We start from the raw sequence: 22,539 nt of genomic DNA on the forward strand, positions 1-22,539 counted from the left end.
TAGGGCAAGGTGCAGAGGAGTCCCAAACCCAAGAGCTCCTGTCCCTGTGAAGTTTAAGGTACATTACCCTGCTGGCACAAAGATGTGTTCACCAACTCAGGAAGCTCTCCAGATCCCTTACTTTAGACGGTTTTTTTTTTTTTAATGGAGACTCCATTACCTAGGCATGCTTGATTAAATAATTGGTCATTGGTGATTAGCTCAATCCCCAGTCCCTTTTCTCTCTCTAGAGGATGGAGGGTAGGGCTGAAAGCTCTAAGCCTCTAATCATGACTTAGTCTGTTCTAGGGTACTGCTGTTCATGTGACTCCACTTTAGGAGCTGCAGTTTCTTGATTCAGTTTAAACTTATAGCACTGCACCGCCCTCCCCCACCGCCCCCCCCCCCCCCCCCGCCCCCAAATGACCTGATTAGCTCAGCTCTTACAAGAGACAGGCTTTCAAGGATCATTTGCATATGTAGATTGGGCCAGATCCTTGAGAAGAGGAAATTTCTCTGAACCTGGAAGCCACCTCAGGTCCTATCTGCCTCAGAAGGATTGGCTAAGAGTGTTTTGTTTTGTTTTTTTAATTTTATTTTTTAACTTTACAATATTGTATTGGTTTTGCCATATATCGAAATGAATCCACCACAGGTTTACATGTGTTCCCCATCCTGAACCCTCCTCCCTCCTCCCTCTCCATACCATCCCTCTGGGTTGTCCCAGTGCACCAGCCCCAAGCATCCAGTATCATGCATCGAACCTGGACTGGTGACTCGTTTCATATATGATATTATACATGTTTCAGTGCCATTCTCCCAAATCATCCCATCCTCTCCTTCTCCCACAGAGTCCAAAAGACTGTTCTATACATCAGCGTCTCTTCTGCTGTCTCGTATACAGGGTTATTGTTACCATCTTTCTAAATTCCATATATATGCGTTAGTATACTGTATTGGTGTTTTTCTTTCTGGCTTATTTCACTCTGTATAATAGGCTCCAGTTTCATCCACCTCATTAGAACTGATTCAAATGTATTCTTTTTAATGGCTGAGTTATACTCCATTGTGTATATGTACCACAGCTTTTTTTTTTTTTTTTTTTTAATTTTATTTTTAAACTTTACAATATTGTATTGGTTTTGCCAAATATCGAAATGAATCTGCCACAGGTATACATGTGTTCCCCATCCTGAACCCTCCTCCCTCCTCCCTCTCCATACCATCCCTCTGGGTCGTCCCAGTGCACCAGTCCCAAGCATCCAGTATCGTGCATCGAACCTGGACTGGCGACTCATTTCATACATGATATTATACATGTTTCAATGCCATTCTCCCAAATCTTCCCACCCTCTCCCTCTCCCATAGAGTCCATAAGACTGTTCTATACATCAGTGTCTCTTTTGCTGTCTCGTATACAGGGTTATTGTTACCATCTTTCTAAATTCCATATATATGTGTTAGTATACTGTATTGGTGTTTTTCTTTCTGGCTTACTTCACTCTGTATAATAGGCTCCAGTTTCATCCACCTCATTAGAACTGATTCAAATGTATTCTTTTTAATGGCTGAGTAATACTCCATTGTGTATATGTACCACAGCTTTCTTATCCATTCATCTGCTGATGGGCATCTAGGTTGCTTCCATGTCCTGGCTATTATAAACAGTGCTGCAGTGAACATTGGGGTACATGTGTCTCTTTCAATTCTGGTTTCCTCAGTGCGTATGCCCAGCAGTGGGATTGCTGGATCATAAGGCAGTTCTGTTTCCAGTTTTTTAAGGACTCTCCACACTGTTCTCCATAGTGGCTGTACTAGTTTGCATTCCCACCAACAGTGTAAGAGGGTTCCCTTTTCTCCACACCCTCTCCAGCATTTATTGCTTGTAGACTTTTGGATCGCAGCCATTCTGACTGGCGTGAAATGGTACCTCATAGTGGTTTTGATTTACATTTCTCTGATAATGAGTGATGTTGAGCATCTTTTCATGTGTTTGTTAGCCATCTGTATGTCTTCTTTGGAGAAATGTCTGTTTAGTTCTTTGGCCCATTTTTTGATTGGGTCATTTATTTTTCTGGAAATGAGCTGTAGGAGTTGCTTGTATATTTTTGAGATTAGTTGTTTGTCAGTTGCTTCATTTGCTATTATTTTCTCCCATTCTGAAGGCTGTCTTTTCACCTTGCTTATAGTTTCCTTTGATGTGCAGAAGCTTTTAAGTTTAATTAGGTCCCATTTGTTTATTTTTGCTTTTATTTCCAGTATTCTGGGAGGTGGGTCATAGAGGATCCTGCTGTGATGGATGTCAGAGAGTGTTTTGCCTATGTTCTCCTCTAGGAGTTTTATAGTTTCTGGTCTTACGTTTAGATCTTTAATCCATTTTGAGTTTATTTTTGTGTATGGTGTTAGAAAGTGTTCTAGTTTCATTCTTTTACAAGTGGTTGACCAGTTTTCCCAGCACCACTTGTTAAAGAGGTTGTCTTTAATCCATTGTATATTCTTGCCTCTTTTGTCAAAGATAAGGTGTCCATATGTGTGTGGATTTATCTCTGGGCTTTCTATTTTGTTCCATTGATCTATATTTCTGTCTTTGTGCCAGTACCATCCTGTCTTGATGACTGTGGCTTTGTAGTAGAGCCTGAAGTCAGGCAGGTTGATTCCTCCAGTTCCATTCTTCTTTCTCAAGATAGCTTTGGCTATTCGAGGTTTTTTGTATTTCCATACAAATTGTGAAATTATTTGTTCTAGCTCTGTGAAGAATACCGTTGGTAGCTTGATAGAGATTGCATTGAATCTATAAATTGCTTTGGGTAGTATACTCATTTTCAGTATATTGATTCTTCCAATCCATGAACATGGTATGTATATTTCTCAATCTATTAGTGTCCTCTTTGATTTCTTTCACCAGTGTTTTATAGTTTTCTATATATAGGTCTTTAGTTTCTTTAGGTAGATATATTCCTAAGTATTTTATTTTTTTCGTTGCAATGGTGAATGGAATTGTTTCCTTAATTTCTCTTTCTGTTGTCTCATTATTAATGTATAGGAATGCAAGGGATTTCTGTGTGTTGATTTTATATCCTGCAACTTTACTATAATCATTGATTAGTTCTAGTAATTTTCTGGTGGAGTCTTTAGGGTTTTCTTTTTTTTTTTTTTCTCTTGGCCCTAAGAAGGGCCTTTAAGGTAGGGTGATTAAATGCACCTTTAACCGCCGAAGCCGTAAAGGGTACGTCCCTGGCGCTTGAGCGCGTACACCACATCCATGGCAGTAACAGTTTTGCGCTTGGCGTGCTCGGTGTATGTGACCGCGTCCCGAATCACATTTTCCAGGAACACCTTCAGCACCCCATGGGTCTCCTCATAGATGAGACCGGAGATCCGCTTCACGCCACCACGACGAGCCAGACGACGAATGGCGGGCTTGGTGGCGCCCTGGATGTTGTCACGAAGAACCTTGCTGTGGCGCTTAGCACCCCCTTTCCCGAGGCCCTTACCGCCCTTGCCACGACCAGACATACCTGCACCCACAGTCGTTACGGCCGATTTCTGTGTGTTGATTTTATATCCTGCAACTTTACTGTAATCATTGATTAGTTCTAGTAATTTTCTGCTGGAGTCTTTAGGGTTTTCTATGTAGAGGATCATGTCATCTGCAAATAGTGAGAGTTTTACTTCTTCTTTTCCAATTTGGATTCCTTTTATTTCTTTTTCTGCTCTGATTGCTGTGGCCAAAACTTCCAAAACTATGTTGAATAGTAATGGTGAAAGTGGGCACCCTTGTCTTGTTCCTGACTTTAGAGGAAATGCTTTCAATTTTTCACCATTGAGGATAATGTTTGCTGTGGGTTTGTCATATATAGCTTTTATTATGTTGAGGTATGTTCCTTCTATTCCTGCTTTCTGGAGAGTCTTTATCATAAATGGATGTTGAATTTTGTCAAAGGCTTTCTCTGCATCTATTGAGATAATCATATGGTTTTTATTTTTCAATTTGTTAATATGGTGTATTACATTGATTGATTTGCAGATATTGAAGAATCCTTGCATCCCTGGGATAAAGCCCACTTGGTCATGGTGTATGATCTTTTTAATGTGTTATTGGATTCTGATTGCTAGAATTTTGTTAAGGATTTTTGCATCTATGTTCATCAATGATATGGGCCTGTAGTTTTCTTTTTTTTGGCATCTTTGTCAGGTTTTGGTATTAAAAATCAAAGCACAGGGACTTCCCCGGTGGTCCAGTGGCTAAGACTTCGAACTCCCTATGCAGGGAGTGGGGCTCGATCCCTGGTCAGGGAACTAGATTCCACATGCCACAACTAAGAGTTCACATGCCAGAGGATCCCACGTGCCTCAGCTGAGACCCGATGTAGCCAAATAAATAAAAATATATTTTTTAAAAAAATCAAATCCCAGTCCAAAATACTGTGTATTATATGATCCTATTTTGTAGCAGTATAGATTGAGTTTTGGCATGGGAGCGGAGAATCAAGAGTTTTCTCTGGATATGTTAATTTTGTGATTGTTATTAGACATTCAAGTGAAGAGCTGTGTTCTTTTGTGGGCAGAGTGGCAAACAAGTACCCCTGGCCCTTGTATTTTCTACATCAGAATTAGCCCTTCTCTCCTGTGGTATAGAATTGAAGAGTGTCAATTCCTTTCTGGCAGTTAAGCAAATCCTGAGCTTGAACACAGTGTGTCCTTTGGGTACCTGCATCACATGCATTCCGTTCAGAGGTGGGGTTCCCAGCTGGCCCCAAAGCATGTTAGATTCTTCTTCTGACTCCACACCCAGCCCCCTATCCATCAGCGTCTTCTCTGCTGTCTTAAACGGTCTTCTCATCGTTCTGGGCTTCATTTTCCTCTCATGTAAATTATCCTTGACTACTTCTTTGGTCTGTTTTTCCTATTTGCTGTAACACAAATGATAAATAAAAGTCACCTAAATATCCCCTTTTAACAGCAGAGGCAGTGATAGTTCAGCTCAAAGAAGTAAACCCTTTGAGAGCCAGGAGCTAATAAATGCAAATTTTTAATCTTTCAGATATCCACACAGAAGCAGTTCAAGCTGCACTGGCAAAGCATAAAGAACAGAAAATGGCTTTGCCCATGCCAACCAAAAGGCGGTCCACATTTGTCCAGTCTCCTGCGGATGCCTGCACACCACCTGGTAGGTTTATCAGAAGCTTTCTCTCTGACAGTGACTACTTTGATGTTCCTTGAGTTCTGCTTTTTCTTTTCTGAGGTAGGAGCTAGAACTCTCTCCTCATCATCAGAAATGTATGAGTACACCCTGAAGGTGACAGGTTTTCATTATTGCATTGTAAACAAGACACAAAAAAGGCCTTAAGAGTAAAGCTTTTTTTTTTTTTTTTTTAATTTTCTTCTGAAATTCCAGAATTTCCTTGCTCTAACCTCCAAACTCATGTAGTCATAAATAAAACCAAAGCTTAGGGTCTAAAAAATACCCTTATGTTACTAAATAGCTATTCTTTATTGATATCCAGAATATGACCCAGAGTCATATATGTATGTCTTTAACAAATTTATACTCCTAAATCAAATCCTTTGTCTCTGCAACAGTCACAGGAGTATGTGATCTCTGGACAAAATGTTTTTATGTCATGAAAGAGAGCAGTCATGCAAAGTTACAATAAATCTAGAAAACATATATACGTGTTTATGTGTGTGTGAATATATTTTGTATATGTTTTTATTTCTTTAAGAATCCACTTTCTATAATTGGATCAGGAGATAAGCCTAGAGGCCCATCGCCACCCTCTAAACTTGGAAGACTTACCATCCCCACCTCCACCACAAATTCATATTTGAAGAGCAACTGGAACACCTTTAAGTTGTCTTTTCCATTTGAAATCTTTCCCAAAGTTTTTAAAAATTTAGATGAAGTCTCAGAATCTCGATGTATAGGCCTCTGAGACTAAAGAGTCCATCTGTTTCAAAGCCTCAGTATAGTGTCTGTTTCTCCACTGTCATGTTCCTGGTAATAAAATCTTTCAGGAGAAACATTTCCTGAACTGTTTTGGTCTCAGCGATTTACCCTGTCTTTTGGGGGAGATTCTCAGGAAGGTTACATTTGTCGTGGTCGACTCTGATTCACAGCTGTCAAGTTGAGCTATTCACACTGATCTAAGCCCCTGGCCCAGGTTTATATTAATAGTCTTCTCCTAGGTTTTGGCTAACTTCTCAGAGCATCCAGGCGTGCTATGGGCTCATTAACTGTGTGTGCTTTTTTCTTTACATCTGTGGTGTCAATATGTTCCTAAGAGAAATAGCTCTGTGGCTTCAAGTGATCCTCAAAATGTAACGCAGGATACCTCTAGCAGACCGTCACAATGAGACATTTTGTGCTGTAGTGGTGCATACTTCCAGCCTGCTCGTTCAGAATCTTGGATGACTTCCCTGTCGCATTAGTACAGCACCAGCCGGGTCCTCGTGGACAAAGGGGGCTCTCAGTCTCACAGCTATTCCTTGATGGCACATTCTGGCGCAGAGTGGCTGAGGGTTTGCCATTGTAGTAAATGGCAAAGGGTAGGGAGCAGTGCAGACTCCCAAGTCCTTAGAACCAGTCTTCCCCAGAACTGTGCTAAAGAAATGCAGCTGTGAAGTAGTCTGCTCCCATGGCCACGGGTGAAATGGGAGAGTGGAGCAAAGGATTTTGAGCATGCGCAGACGGAATGGAAACCTTTTCTGTCCCCTTCCAAAGTCACTGCCTGAGGGGAATTCACCAACTCTAAATCGAGGCTGTTCATTGCTGAACAAGACCATAGTCCTGTGGAATTTGGTACAGGCTTCTGTATTTCTAAACATGAATGTTCTACTCTGTCTGCAGCCTTAAAGATGTGACATCATTTTCTTGATTACCTGGTAGTTTTAATAATTTCATGATTGTAAAGATTCAGTCCTCTCTCTTAAGACCTTTATTCAGCAGAGCAGAGTATTAAGGTTTCCTATCTATTTATGTCCTGTTCCGGGAACTCTGAATGGTATGTGAGAGATGTTGATCCGCTGTTAGAGACATCAGTGTTGTCAAATAGAAGAGGGATTCTCTCCCAACTTGAGCACTGAGAGCACCCCACGTAGCGGTTTCTCACTTGGCCCCCACAGAGAGCTGAACCTTGATGTACTTGATGCTGTCGTTCTACAACATGCATGCCTGGAACCATCCTGTGCTCCAGTGTGAGGGGCTGTGGAGGGACTGTATCATAAGGCTTCTCTTGGGACCTTTCCACTGGGGGGATGAAATTTGTTCTTCCCAAGTTAAAATAAGGGCTTCCCTGGTGGCTCAGGTGGTAAAGAGTCCGCCTGCAATGCAGGAGACTTGGGTTCTATCTCTGGGTCGGGAAGATCCCCTGGAGAAGGGAATTGCTACCCACTCTGGTATTCTTGCTTGGATATGGATTCCATTCTCTCCAAGCATCTGAGAGCCACCAGTTAGAGACTTGGCCATTGAACCTTAACCCTTTTATCACTGTCTCCCAGAACCTGTTACAGCCTAACCCAGGGAAGGCAGGTAGGTTTTATCTTGCCTTTTTACTAGCCCCAAAACATTAAAGTTTAGAAGAAATGCTGAAGCTCTGCTCAAGGGGTCAAGAGGAAGAGGAGAATTGATGTTAATTATGGATGGTTATGGCCTGATTTTGGAGAAGGCAATGGCACACACTCCAGTACTCTTGCCTGGAAAATCCCATGGATGGAGGAGCCTGGTAGGCTGTAGTCCATGGGGTCGCTAAGAGTCGGGCACGACTGAGCGACTTCACTTTCACTTTTCACTTTCATGCATTGGAGAAGGAAATGGCAACCCACTCCAGTGTTCTTGCCTGGAGAATCCCAGGGACGGGGGAGCCTGGTGGGCTGCCGTCTATGGGGTCGCACAGAGTCGGACATGACTGAAGCGACTTAGCAACAGTAGCAGCAGCAGCAGTAGCAGCAGCATGGGCTGATTTAAAAAAAAAAAAAAAAAAACAGGTTCTAGGCAGCTATGAAAGTGACATTGCTACTATTTTCTTTCTAGAAAAATCGTGCCACTCTTGCAGGGCAAGACTAACCTCAGATTTCACGGTATTATAGTTACATTGTCCTTTGTGCACTGAGAGGCCACACCGCAAAACGTCACAGAACGTGTTTTCTGCTCAGGGCCCTTCCTCTGCCCATGCTGTGCCAGGTGAACCTACTGTCTGGGATACCTGCTAAAGCGCACTGGCCAGTCGGCTTCTTAGAGACGCAACCAGCGTACAACTGTGGGAGTCACTGAAGTGATGAAAATCTAGAGCTGATTTTGGAGTATTTAACAAAAAGAGTCTGGGAGTGAACTATGTCATAAATCTTGGTTCCGTTCATAATCATATAATCTGATAAATACGCTAAACACTTGGCATGAGAGCTGATTTGTCTTTTGTTCATAAAGCTTTCTCAAATAATAAAATGTCATTCACCCTAAAACCTGCTTATTGATACATGCACTGATTTCTATCTTGTGGATTGGAAAATCTAAATTCTCCAAGTTGGTAGCAGCCTGTGGTTCTTTTAGTGCCTGTGGCCTTTTTCATAGTCTTTTAGACTTTGAATTACTGCCATCCAGTTCCCTTTATGTGCTGAAATCATTTACTAATGTCATGAGGCAATTACCTCAGCTCTTTCTTTGTAGGGCTTCTTTGTGTAATGCTATTACTCATTCATACAGATAAATAGAATGCCAAAACTACAGCATATATTTTTTGTCTCTAAGCTTTTTCTGCACCCATGTGGGCCTACCCTGCACTGCATTTTGAGGGTGCTCAGATGAACAAATAGACCACATAATGACCCCAAAGCACAGTAAGCTGTTTTGACTGGCTTGCATAGAATGAAGCTTAAAATTTAGGGGTCTCCCTGAGTTTCTCTTATACAGGACTCTGCTTGAAAGGGACTGTAGTAGTAATTCACAGGGCCAGACACAGAGACATTTACCTCTCTGTATTTCTATATATGAAAACAATGCCCACGAACAGACTGGAATATTGTTACAGTTTTAGCAAACTTTGATGATGCTATATGGAATTACAGGATGCAGAGGACTTTCGTATACCAGTGGCTGCCCTGCCTCAGTTGTTCTGCTTAACCAACTACTCTGTAAAGTGGGAAGTCTGGATTTCTTTAGAGATGAGGAAACAGACAAGCTTACAGTCACTAAGTGATTTGTCCTAGGATTCAGCAATTATGTGTCAGACTCGTTGCTTGATTTTGTTTTTTACTCTTGGAAAGTTCTTTTTTGCTTAATGCTTCTGCTAAGTCGCTTCAGTCATGTCCGACTCTGTGCGACCCCATAGACGGGAGCCCACCAGGCTCCGCTGTCCTGGGATTCTCCAGGCAAGAACACTGGAGTGGGTTGCCAAATAGATACTCGTATATGCATGGTCCTGGAATGGGTATTATTCCAAATAAATTGAACAGCTGTTGCCTTCGGAGAGCTTATAGGCTAAAATACATTATTAGTCAGTTACTAACTTGGAGAGTTCCCGTAGATATTCTAATTTTATTCAGAATCACAAAGTAAACCGAGATGGCAAATCAGACCTCTATAAATATGTTATAATTAATAAATTTTGGTTCTTTTAATAACATGCTTTCATTAGTATTGATATGAGTTATGAGCAGAGCTCCACAAGTACTTAGAAGTTTAGTATTCAATATTCTTTAAGCCGAAGCACAATAAAAACCCAGTCTATCAGATTGAATTAGTTTATTTCAATAAGTGATTGTAAAATTTAAAGTTTTCCAATAAATGTAATTTCATACTACCATTTCTTGAGTACTTCTGTGTACTAGTCAAAAGGCTGAGTGCTTAACATTTTTTCATAATTTGTTTTCTTGACAATTCTCTGTTCGATTTTACAGATGAGACAACAGATTTAAAAAGGCTTAATAACTTGCTCAAACATCTTTTTCTAGCTGTGTGGTCAGTTAGACAACCTGAAAACTCTCTCTCAGAAAGAGGGAAAAGAAAATTTCTCTTTAGTACTAGGTAGAATATAATCAGCTTCCTTTTAAATACATACAGAAGTGAGAGAGGTAGAGAATGATCACTAAAAATCAGTGTGGTGAGATGGGGCTGACTTTGACTGTCCTAGGGAGGAGAAGAGACTATCAACAAAAGACCTAAATTTTAATTACCATAAAGGTAGGAAAGATAAAACCTCAGACATATGTAAGGTTGAAAGTTGGGATTAAGATTCCAGAGAGGTTCACATCTTTAGCAGAAGGGACAATTAGAAAAAATTAAATGAAAAATTAACCTCCCAGCAAAAGAAAACCTTCTCAAGAAAGCTTGCCTGCTTTGCCTCAGAATAATGAGGGCAGGGACCTTCTCTAATAATTTGTGGTTGGTCAGTAGGTACAAGAATTGAATTCTGGTGTCCTGTTTGTTAAATCTAATGTTAGAAAGTGGTCCTAGGCTGATGATAACCTGGGGCACAAGTGGTTTCTGGGAGAATACATGAGTCCAGGGATGTAAAATCCCCACAGATAAAGATCCACTGGATTTTGTGAGCAAACAACCCCAAAATAGAAAAGAACAATAGCAAAACAGTAGAAGTAAGACCCATAAGAACTGATCTGCCCAACTCCTATCAATGGCAGAGCTAAGACTGGAATCCAAAGCAGTCTGGCCTTAAAAGCCTGTTCTCTAAACCACTTGGCATATGGCCTCTCATCCTACCATGGTGATGGTTTAGTCACTAAGTCGTGTCTAACTCTTGTGACCCCATAGACTGTAGGCTCCACTGTCCATGGGATTCTCCAGACAAGAAGACTGAAGTGGGTTGCCATTTCCTTCTCCAGGGGATCTTCCCAACCCAGGGATTGAACCCCTGGTCTCCTGCATTGCAGGCAGGTTCTTTACCAACTGAGCTACCATGTCAAGTAAATGTTTTCTGGTTTTATTCTGGAGCTCTAGCAATTGCTGCATATTTGGTTTAACTTTTCAAGTAGGCAGTAAATTAAAAAAAAAGTACCTGTCTTCTCACTGCAAGATGAATTGTAATATTAGTTCATTTTGTGAAATGTTTTTTCGTAGACGTGGGACAATACCTTGAAAAACAGTGTTTTGAAATCCCTTATGGGTAGAGTGATCCTGGAGTAATTATTACTAGTGAGCCCCCCTGTCTCATAAGTATCCCCATATGGATGTTAATAGACAACACATGGGCCTCTGCTGATTAGTGATTACATAGTAATTTCCTGTCCCAGCCAGCTCTCTGTGCACCCAGGTCACTGTGGGATGCTGGAAAATCTCTCAGATAGTTCTGAACATCTTCCTGATCCACGTCTGGTCAATCAGTATCCACCCTGATTGAGTTTAGTGCTAGATTAATCACTTCAGAATTTGTAGCCCAAGGTAAGTCCAGACTGCTTTCTGAACTAACCTTTTAATCTTCTCTTCCATATAAGTTTTTATTCCTAGACTGCACCTTCTTGGGTCTCTAAAGCTTTTCCTTCCTAAGCTTCAAACTCTTTCTTTGCCTATGTGGAAACTTACTTTGCCTGTCTTGAAGGTTCTGGAAGTCTTTCATTCCCCTGACCCACCAGTGCAAGAGAACATGACACTCTCCTGCCTGATACCACCCCTTCCCACCCCGCCTGCCCCAAACACACACAGATATTTCTTTTCATGGACTCCAGACTACTGTATACTAACTGTTTTAATGGTTGTTTCCCTTACTTGTTCTTTGAAGCTCTCATTTCCTGGCCTAGTTTATGTGTCATATTTTGTAGCAGTTGTTAGGGTGAGGTCTTCCTTTCAGTGAATCTTGACTTACCTGCTGTTCTAAGCTGGTATCTGGACCTAGTTTGGATATCGGGTGTCAGAACCCAGTGTCAGGCATTGTCTTTCCAGGAACTTGTGTAGCTTGCACCGTACCCCTCATTATATGTTTCCTGATTGGTTATAAATGGATTTTAGACTTCCGGTTCAGTTCAGTTCAGTTAAGTCATACCAGTTACAACCTGAAGGGCAAGCTATATTTCCAGAATATTTTCCTGTTGTGTAAACCTATTAAATTCATCATATACAAGCGGTTTGGCAAGGACTTTAGTTATGATGGATAAGAGTGTGAGTTCCTATTCAACTGGAGCAGAATCAGTGGGAAAAGAATGATTTTGTTAATATTAATTTAATCTTGCCCAATTTTCTGCTAATCCCTAACAGTTTTGTGGGTGACAGTTACTTTTTTTAAAAAGGTACGAAATAAATGTATGAATATGTAAAGGAGCTTTTCCACCCCCACCCCCCCCAAGATATAGTCCTAGAGAGGTGCTTACATTTTATATAATCTTAACATGTAAACTGTAGAACTTTGCAGAGTCGAAGTTCTGTACCTGTGAGGTAACATAGGGTGGGATTTTCAGGGGAGAGGGGGGACTTGATGTTTATTGGCCACCTGTTATATGCTGGCGCCACTGGTGCTTTCTGTAACTTGTCTTGTTTGGGCTCTCCCACAGCAGTTAGCAGAGGTGAGTTTCCTCGGCTGACTGAGGTGGCCCTTAGCAGCCCAGTGCTGTCTACCTGTCCAGCCTCATCTTTGGTCACTGCCACTTTTGCATCCTGTGCTTCCGCTAGCCTCATTTCTTCCAGGTCTTCAAATGTGCTCTGTTTCCTGTCGCCTCCCAGGTTTCTCACTTGACTCCCCTCTGTCCCCACCTCTGTGCCTCTCATAAATAATTCCTACTTAACCCTTCTCACCTTGGTTGAGGTCTCACTTCCTTGGGCACCAACCCTGAACTTCTTTAAGACTCTAAATCCTGTTAGAGTGGGTACTGTGTCTTCTTGCTTACTATTTTATTCCTGCCAACTAGTGTAGTCCTTAAAGTATTTATTAAATGGGTAAATAAGCAAATAGCCTTCTCAGATGGACAACTACATAGCTTGTAAATGGTGGCCCCAGAGTTCAAATGCAAGGACGCCAAAGCCATGTTTTTTCCACTGCACTAAGCCTCCCCACGGAGAAGGCAATGGCACCCCCCTCCAGTACTCTTGGCTGGAAAATCCCATGGACGGAGGAGCCTGGTAGGCTGCAGTCCACGAGGTCGCTAGGAGTCCGACACGACTGAGCGATTTCACTTTCACTTTTCATTTTCATGCATTGGAGAAGGAAATGGCAACCCACTCCAGTGTTCTTGCCTGGAGAATCCCAGGGACAGGGGAGCCTGGTGGGCTACTGTCTTTGGGGTCGCACAGAGTCGGACACAACTGAAGCGACTTAGCAGCAGAAGCGGCAGCAAGCCTCCCCACAGTTATAGTCACTAAACACTCTAAGGAGGACTAGCCGGCAAATGAGGTAATTGAATTGAAACAATATATCTAATTACATAATTGATCCAAATAGAAACATAATGAAACCAATTTTCCACAAACCTAATCATGAAAATACTGTTTTTTACTATCTTTTAAAAATTGAGTTATTCTGATTTTAGACTTACACAGATTAAAATAAATGGTGCAATAAAGACACTCCGTGAATACAGTGGAGGTTGTGGGATCCTGTGATGTATCACCCCAAAAATACTTTATTCTCAGGGTCAGATTCACCTGTCCCATTCCTCCCATAGATACTTTTTCTTTTTTTAAAGCATGTTTGCAAAGACAGAAATCTCTGCCTCCCAAGGTACAGTTGAACATTTTTCTTTAAGATTATGCAAAAAATGTTTTCTAAAGAACCTCATCACTTTAGCCCTTTGGAGTCTGGTCACAGTTTACCTCTCCAGCCTCTTTTTTGCTCTTACCTCCCCAAAGTCCACATGATTTGCATAGAAGTATTTCAGTCCCTGACTGAGATTGGGGTTCCTCCTGTGAAACCCTTTGCTCACCCCATTTCTTGGCATCTATTATTTTAATATGAAATAATCTGAGGAGTTGTGTGTCGTCTGTACTAGATGGTAAGCCTTCTTAGGGCATTTACTATCTCATAAGAATTCATACATCTCAAAACTCCCAGAACTGATAGTTCCCAGCACATATTACATAGTTAAGTAGTACACTGTAAAATAATAATATTAAGTCTTGGGCCTCAGATCTCCTTCAATGTGACATAATAAATTAGGGGTAGTTTGAGAGCAGGAAGAAAGGATATAGTCATTATTTTAACTTTCTTACTTCAGATCCTCACAATTTGACTTCTAGATTAAATTAGTCTTTTGTTCTTCGAATTTCTGTTGTCAGGAGCTAGCAGTATTCTAGCTCTGTTAGTTATCTCTCTGGCTCTTTAAACTGAAGTAGAACATGGACCTGCAGTTTCACTTGAGTTAGAGGAAAGAGTTCAGCAGGACTAACCATAGAATATTAAATTTTTTTTTAGTTGAATGAAATTCAGTGCACGAGCCATAAATTGTAACCCTCAAAATCATTTAGGAGGGTTTATCTGACATCATACCAAATGCCGCTGTAACATGTATGCTGCATATGCTCAGAGTGCTGGAATAAATTCCTGACTTCTGCTTCCCTTAGCTGTCCTATATTTGGTTGAACTTTTCTCTTTTTATTTTTTCTGCATACTTTTCTAATTTAGAGAGTCAGAGCTGGTCTAAATGCAGGCACCAGTGAATTCTTCACAGTTCTCTGGGACCAGGAGAGAAGTACCTCTGTGGCCTCTCCGGTCTTGTTTGGAGAGCTCCCCTTTGCCCTGTGACCAGCTAGCTTTCCCACCAACACCATGACTGCTGCTGGGCTGAGCAGTTTCTTATTCCACAGTAGTCAGTTCCCCAAAATCTAGTTCACTGTTTGGCACTTTAGTTGTTGTTACCAAAATAAGATTTTTATATTTGCCATCAAGATCATTTCCTTTTAAGTAGACACTAATTAATAAGTACTTGTGAAAATCAGGGTAGCAGCCCATCGCAATGTTCTCTAACAAAGACACTGAGGAAGATAATAGAAGCACTTCAGCATTATTTGAACATAAGGAGATAAGCCAGAAGAATTTAGATACTGATTAAGGCCAGAACCAAAAAAACAAAACAACTGCAACAACCACAACAAAAACAGTGAATGAAGTTTAAATGTACAAAAATGGGTTTTTAAAAAGAGCTTAAAATAACCTCTAGATTTTGGCTGTTTTATTTTTGCAAACTTTGGTTCATAAGTCTTTCCTTGAGATTCGCAAGAAATTTTACATAAAATGTTTTGCTGCTGTCAAAGTTGAATGTGTGCTCATTGAGAAAGATCTGGAAGGTCTGTGTTCTAGGCAGGATCGAGAACTTCTGTTTTTCTAATTCCACACAGACACGTCTTCGGCCTCTGAGGATGAGGGCTCTCTGAGACGCCAAGCTGCGCTCTCTGCTGCCTTGCAACAGAGCTTACAGAACGCTGAGTCCTGGATCAACCGGTCAATTCAGGGATCGTCCACTTCTTCATCTGCATCTTCTACGCTGTCCCATGGAGAGGTCAAAGGAACCAGTGGGTCTCTAGCTGATGTATTTGCCAATACTCGAATAGGTAGGAGCTGAATCTCCCCAAGAAATTATGTTCCATTTGGCTCCCAGTAGCCATGAGATAGTTTATGATTTGCGTTAGGTTTTTTCAGGGTAGCCTAAAAAAATAGTATCAAAATGAACATGACAGACAATGAGGCAGAGAAGGGAACAGGAGCAGCACATTGGAACGATGGAAAGGTGTCTGCTTTATTGGCGATAGTATTGCCCACCTGAAGCCATAGATATTTCCATAAGCAATACTCAAGCTGCAAGATATAACACCAGTCTTAGTATGCTTTATCCGTACTGGAGAATATTCCATCATGGAAAAAGTGTTCAAAGATACGACGTCTTAGATTTTTCCCAGGATTGTTGCTTACATACTGTCTCTCTCTCAAAAAAAAAAACCTGAGAAAATTTGGAATTAAGACAGTATCCGTGAGACTCTTTTGTCTGTAGCATAAAGACTGGATTTATTGTCCTTGCTGCTGAACTATTGCTACAACAGAAGTGTGCGGGCTGAGAATGTCGGTCAGTGCTTTTGCTTGACTTGGCTTTAAGTGTGTGTGTGTTCTAAGCGTCTGTGACATCTGCAGATAAAGTTCAGGTCTCTACCTTTGCTTAATTAGTTGGTACACACAGCATGAAGCGATGTATATAAACATCATGTGTCTGTGATACTATTCCTTTTTTCTTGACAATCCATTTGCTTTTTGATGTCTTAATTTTTTGTCAGTGACCTTCCTGTACCACTTTATGTTTATTAAGTGATTTCTGAAAAGGAAAAACTTGGAAACCTTTTGATTCAAGCCTGTAATTTTTAAAGAAAATAGCTACCTTAAGGTCATGCTTGCCCATATTAAAAGGTCAGGGCCAGCAGCCGATGGCTTGGCCTGTGCTCTTAATTGATTGACACCCCATCCCCACCAAAGCAGCTACAGATGAGTAGACTCAACAGTTCTCCTGTTGGGACGGTCGGCAACAGAGCCATGGAGGGGTCAGGTTTTATATCCACATTGTCTAAAAGAGCAGTTTCACTTGTGAAAAATAGTTTCCTAGTACTCAGTTAACTTTATCTCAATTTTTGTTAACAAGATGATTTTATCTGACTTCATCTCATATTCCTTCTGCTCTGTGAAAAGTTCAGGAACTCACAGGAACCATTTTATCCAACATTACTGGCTTTTGGATGTTTGCTGTAACAGAAGTTAATACATACTTCATGTTTCTAAAGGAAAAAATTTGAAAATACAGATAAAAGGAAAAATAAGCTAGAGCCCCACTTATGTAGAACTCTTCAATATTATCACTTTCATGTGGATCCTAGACTTTGTTTGCATAACGTAAGGCTTTGGTTTTGTTTTTACAGAAATGAAATGGTACTAAATAGAACCTGCTTTTATTAGCAGACATGTCTGCTTTTAAAGCAGAAATCTTCTATATCATTAATATAGGATCATACTTTTGTCTTCATGGTTTCAAAATATGCCACTGTGGCTCTGCCATAGTTTATTTTAGCCATTTCCCTATTTTGGACATTTAAGTAGTATCCAGGTTTTTGCTGTATGAAAACTGAAATGAGCATCCTCACACACACAACTTCGTGCATTCGTTTGATTATTTCCTCTTAGGATGTATTCCTATAAGTGGAATTGCTGGGTCAGGTAAAAATGTCTATTTTAGTGCTTTGTTACCACATCATCCTACAGAAAGACTACACTGCAGTATACTTGTGCAAAGTATTTAAAGCTTTAAAAAGTATTAAGCTATTAAGTATAGACTTTTGGGGCCTGGAAACCTAAATCCCAAAATAATTTTAGAAATTGTTTATATTATGCTTTTTTCCTTGTTCATAGTTTTGAGTGGCTTTTCATTATTCTTGTGAACTCTGTGTTTTGCTTCCTCTAATTTTCTTTCTCTTCTTCTAATTTTTTGGTAACACTTCTCTGTTCAATGGCTCTCTTCCAACTATATCATTATTTCTTTATAGTAAGAATCCCTACATGAAGCAGATTAAAGCAGCACTGTTTAATCATGCTTAAAATAAGGGAAGAACCTTGTCTTTCAAGTAGATTCAAGTTACATATGGGTTGTTTTACAAAAATTAAAAATGGATTTTACCTGATTTTCTTCATCTGAGACCTGATCAGTCTGACTCACTTCCAAGACACAGTTTCTGTCCTCAATGAGTGAAGAGACACAGATAAACCACCATAAACATGAAGAAATGTTCAAAGACTAGAATATTAGTAGCCGTAATGATCATACTGACTTTGGTTTCATTTTGAAGTCACCAGCAATTTTTATTTTATTGTGGTTATTTTTATAACATTGGATTTCTACCAGACTTTCTGTGTAGAAAAGAATGTGTTTGAGAAATATTTGATATGTGATTTGATCTTACTAAGCCAGCTCAAGTTCCCAAAAGTAATAATGTTAGAAAGCTGATATGCCCTGACTTAACCTTTTCCTCTCTTTATATCTTGCTAGTAAAATTAGAGCTAGTGCCCCTTTAAGTGGTTTTCTCTCTTGTTAAAAAACAGCCAGCAGCAACAAAAAAAGACTTAAAGATTCTTCTTCTTACTGCTAACATAATATAATTTTAAATTTTGTTTTCTCCCCTCTTAGAGAATTTCTCTGCTCCCCCTGATGTCACTACAACTACCTCTTCGTCATCATCTTCCTCAATACGCCCAGCAAATATTGATCTACCCCCATCGGGGATAGTTAAAGGCATGCACAAAGGATCCAACAGGTCCAGCCTTATGGATACAGCTGATGGTAGGCAGCTGTTTGGTAGTTAAATACAGTATATTAGTTAAACTGAAAAAATTCAAATTATAAACAGCAGTGTCTAATGTCCAGCAGTGGCAGGACTTGTGATCTACTCACATAAGTCATTTCAGCTCTCTCTTTTCAAAGGTACTCTGAACAAAAAGTATGGAAAAAGAAAAGCATGCTAGGAGAGAAAAGGGAGGTTAGATGGAATCTTTGAACAGTATTAATAATAGCACCATATTTTTACTCTTGTCATAAAAATTATCCTGTATGTATATGTACCTGTTTAACCCAGCTGAAATAGAATGAGACTGTGAACAAAGGCCAAACATCATTAAAAATGAAAGCTCCTAACAGAACTGAGAAAGAGAAATATTCCTAAAATCAGTTAATTTTAACTTACCATTTTTTTCCCTATAGGTGTTCCTGTCAATAGCAGAGTATCCACAAAAATCCAGCAGCTTCTCAACACTCTGAAACGACCCAAAAGGCCTCCCTTAAAAGAATTTTTTGTGGATGATTCTGAAGAAATTGTGGAAGGTAGTGGTAATAATACCAAACCACATATATTCCTTAGAAATTTTGTAAACAGTTACTGCATGTAGATATTATAGGATTTATGAATGGATAAGGCGTCATTTTTGGTTGAAGAGTTCATAGTTTTCTGATCTTTTTTCCCTTATCATTTATATTTTAAATCTCAGATGAAAAATAGAGGGAGAGGAGGGAAAGACAAGGAGATAACTATGGAACATAGAATTATCCTTGGAAATAAGTTTTTTAAAATTAGGAACAAGCACATAATTTTAAAAATTATTTATATTTGTCATTATCTTAGAGTAGTGTCAAATTCATCCTCAAAAGTTTGCGCTTTTTTTTATATATATATAACCCAACCATTTTTGTTAAATCAGTCAGTCAGCACATATATAGATCTGTTTTAACATGGTGGATGGTGGAAAAGGTTCATGAAAATATAGTCATTTCCTTCATGTTGTTTCCAATTTAGACAAAACAGACACTACAGTCGAAAACTGAGTTTAGTCAATAAGTATGTATCAGTTGGTACTGGCAACTTGGAGAAAGGAAGAAATCGGTCTCATCTGTATGGTTGGGGAAAGCTCCCTCGAGAAAGTGATGAGTGGTTTATTCACCCAACAATTTAAAAAATATTTAGGGATAAAATGAATCTAGAATTTAATAGAAGGATTGGGAAGGAACTATGTGGGGGCATAGAAGGTGGCCGTTTGATATTAATAGTTATTAAAGGTGGGTGATGAATAGATCTATCTAAAAAAAGCCTTTGTCTGAAGAACTGAGCCTTGATAGCTTTGCAGTCCATTTTTATGTCCTGAGACGAAGAACAGACTTTGATTGCATCAGACTTTAAGGGAACTAAGCATGTTAGTAGACTCAACCCAGTCTTAGCCCATTTGGTGCAGCAGAAAGCACCAAGCCACGTGATGTATGAGCTTAAGATGAATTTCTCTTTCTTTTGGAGTCACTAAACTCACTGAACTATGGTCATCTTTCTTGATGAACTGAATTTTCAAGTGTCTATGCCAGTAATAGCCTCTTCAGTCTTTTTAGTACTGTGTGTTCAGAAGGCAAATGAAAATCAAAGTCTAGTAGGAGTCATACTTGAGCAACATTCATTGGCTGAATAGAGCTAACAGCTTCCCACTAATGTTAAATAGGCAATGATTTTTCATTTAAATGACAGTTATCTTTGGAAGAGAAAAATACCTGTATGTCTTTGGAAGTCTGCAAGAGTATGCCCCAGGGTCTGCAATGAGGCCTAATGGATGGCAATAATGTATAGACTTTTATGACCAAAACTATGCTTACCATATATACAGCTTGTCTGTAAGAACAAAACTGTTTATTTAGAATCACCGGTGTTTATTTTTATAGTTAGTTGGTTTAGGGTCTGGGAATATGCAAATGTTATTTACCTAGGGTGGTGAGTTGGAAAGTGAAACTGTTAATTTTGTATCAGTATAAAAATGAGTGAAGACATTTTAAGTTTTCCCAAATCTGTCATTAGATTGAGCTTTAACATGCATCTCATTTCATATTTCATTTGCCCTTCTAATACTTGCTGCTCATTCCATCCATTCTCTCTTCTATGCTCCTTCTCTCATCTCCTGTTCACCTGGCTAATCCCTACTTTTCCTTTAAGACTCGGCCCAGGCATTACCTCCTGCAGGTGGGCGCCCTCGTCCTCTAAGCTAGGAGGCGTGGTCCTCTTGTGCCCTTTCTCTTCATATCTTTGTCATGCACTGGCCGTGTGTGCTTTGCTCTGTGTGCAGGTGTGCTTCCCCACTGCACGCTGGATGCTCCTAGAGGGCAGGGCTCTGTACTGCTTGTACCTAACAATAATAGAAGCAATAGATGTTTGTTCAAAGGATGATACATGCAGCATTTATCTTCTCAATGTTTATCACATCTTACATACAGAGTTGACATTCAGTGAACACTTGACTTTTTGTTCCATATGTAAATTATCCTTCCTGCTATGAAAATACAGGAATTTTTTTTAAGTTCAAGCAATACTTGTTTATTGTAAAAGATTAAGAGGACTTTAGTTTTGTCTCTGTGAAAAAGTATGAAATATTATTCACCCTCTAGTTTCTGGAATTTACCCTATTATAAATCTACTGCTTAAAAAAATTTTTTTTTTTTGCCACACTACAGGGGATCTTATTTCTCCCACCAGGGATAGAATTGGGGGCGCCGGCAGTGCAAGCACTGCGTCCTAAACACTGGGCCACCAGGGAATTGCCTAGTGCTTTTCTTTTTTCTCCCCCAAGTTCCATTCAATTTAGTTAACATCGATTAACCAACCATTATATATTAGGCACTAAAGGCAATGAGAAGAATGAGAACCATGTCTTCTCCCAGGGAACTCTCATCTAAGAGGGAGAAAACCCTCTAGAGTAATAGAAGCTCTTAAGTGTCCTCAGTGCTTTAATAAGAGTGCACTCACGTGAAGTGTGGAAGAACTAAGGAAGGAATGGCCGGGCGGCTTCCCAGGGAAGGTACATCCTAAGAAGGATGAGTGCACATTCACCAAGAGGCAAGGGGTTGGCCATAGGAGATGTGCGCAGAGGTGTGGAGACATGGAAGGAACATTGTCATTCATGGCCCTTGTCTTCCTGATTCCAGTAGGTCGCTATTGTATACCTGTTAACTATATTTGCATTTTACAGATGAGGAAAAAGGAGGCTGAGGTAACTCCTTTTGCCCAGGGTCACACTAGTAAAAAGTGAATATAAGCTTGGGTTTCCTGACTCACAGTTCCATGGTTTTTCATTAAACATAACCTGGTGAGGTAGATCCTGGCTCTCTAACATTAGACACAAACTAAAGATTTTAAAACAAGTTTACTAAAAATAAAACAACAACCAAAAAAATAAATAAATTTACTAAAAATTGTAAAAGTACTAAATGCAAATTTATGCTTTGTGCTTTTTTGTTTATTCGGGGATTTGCTTTGTCAGGGTCAGGATTTATTGCATAAAATGTATTAAATAAGGTTTTACAGTTATGTGGGGAAATGAATTAAGGCTCAGTTTGTGGATTACTGTTTCTAACAACGTCCTTTCTCTTCTCAGTGAGTTCAAGCCAGAAAAAGGGAAAGGGAAATATTTTAAGATTAGAGACCTCAGTTATGTTAGCTGGTATTTGTACTTCAGATCTTATGTTCATATAACCTGTTGGGGTGTTTTTTTGGTACAGTACCTCAGCCAGACCCTAACCAACCCAAGCCTGAGGGACGGCAGATGACCCCTGTGAAGGGAGAACCACTAGGAGTCATCTGTAACTGGCCCCCTGCTCTGGAGTCTGCCCTGCAGCGCTGGGGCACTACTCAGGCAAAATGCCCCTGTCTGACCGCACTGGATGTAACGGGGAAGCCAGTTTACACTCTTACTTATGGTGAGTTTACATGAGTCCAGCTTCCTTTTCTCCTAATAAGCTCTTCAGATTATCATGGGTAATTTATTTTTTTTTATCTTGCTATCTAGCGGTTACTGTATTTCAGTAGATCTTTTAAACTATTTCAGTGGGATCCTAAGCTCCTAAGTATAGCTATTGCCAAATATTTTCTTTTGCTAAAGTGACTATTGTAAGCAGCTGTTACTTAAAAGAAGAAAGAGACTTTGTAGATTCACTGATGTTTAAATACCAGGAGAGGATTTTAGGAAGACATTTGGGCAGGATTAATGGTGTATGGTAAAAATCAGTTTTATCTAAAAATTGAAGTTGATTACTTTTCACATCTTTGTCATTTACTTCATTTTGCCACTTGCACATAAT

At 39.9% G+C, this 22,539-nt stretch overlaps 2 protein-coding genes across 4 annotated transcripts in view; one reads left to right on the forward strand and one right to left on the reverse strand.

Moving 5' to 3' along the window:
* Positions 1–22,539, forward strand: part of DIP2B (disco interacting protein 2 homolog B) — a 229,803-nt gene that overhangs the window by 147,810 nt on the left and 59,454 nt on the right. Inside the window, exons 4-8 of one of the 3 annotated variants that reach the window (XM_027542839.1) lie at positions 5,024–5,149; positions 15,251–15,463; positions 18,070–18,222; positions 18,640–18,762; positions 21,961–22,158. In XM_027542839.1, coding sequence (XP_027398640.1) covers positions 5,024–5,149; positions 15,251–15,463; positions 18,070–18,222; positions 18,640–18,762; positions 21,961–22,158 — 813 coding nt within the window. The remainder of the gene's footprint in view (positions 1–5,023; positions 5,150–15,250; positions 15,464–18,069; positions 18,223–18,639; positions 18,763–21,960; positions 22,159–22,539) is intronic. The other 2 variants (XM_027542840.1, XM_027542841.1) reach the window with 2 other exon arrangements.
* Positions 3,146–3,571, reverse strand: LOC113893129 (histone H4-like). Its single transcript, XM_027542847.1, has one exon. The coding sequence runs from the start codon at positions 3,493–3,495 to the stop codon at positions 3,184–3,186; it is 312 nt and encodes a 103-aa protein (XP_027398648.1). The 5' UTR covers positions 3,496–3,571; the 3' UTR covers positions 3,146–3,183.

This window comes from Bos indicus x Bos taurus, chromosome 5 (assembly GCF_003369695.1).
Source record: "Bos indicus x Bos taurus breed Angus x Brahman F1 hybrid chromosome 5, Bos_hybrid_MaternalHap_v2.0, whole genome shotgun sequence".
NCBI classification, from domain to species: domain Eukaryota; kingdom Metazoa; phylum Chordata; class Mammalia; order Artiodactyla; family Bovidae; genus Bos; species Bos indicus x Bos taurus.

Coding starts and splice junctions, on each gene's coding strand:
- LOC113893129 (XM_027542847.1), bottom strand. CDS start 3,495: ATGTCTGGTCGTGGCAAGGGCGGTAAGGGCCTCGGGAAAGGGGGTGCT.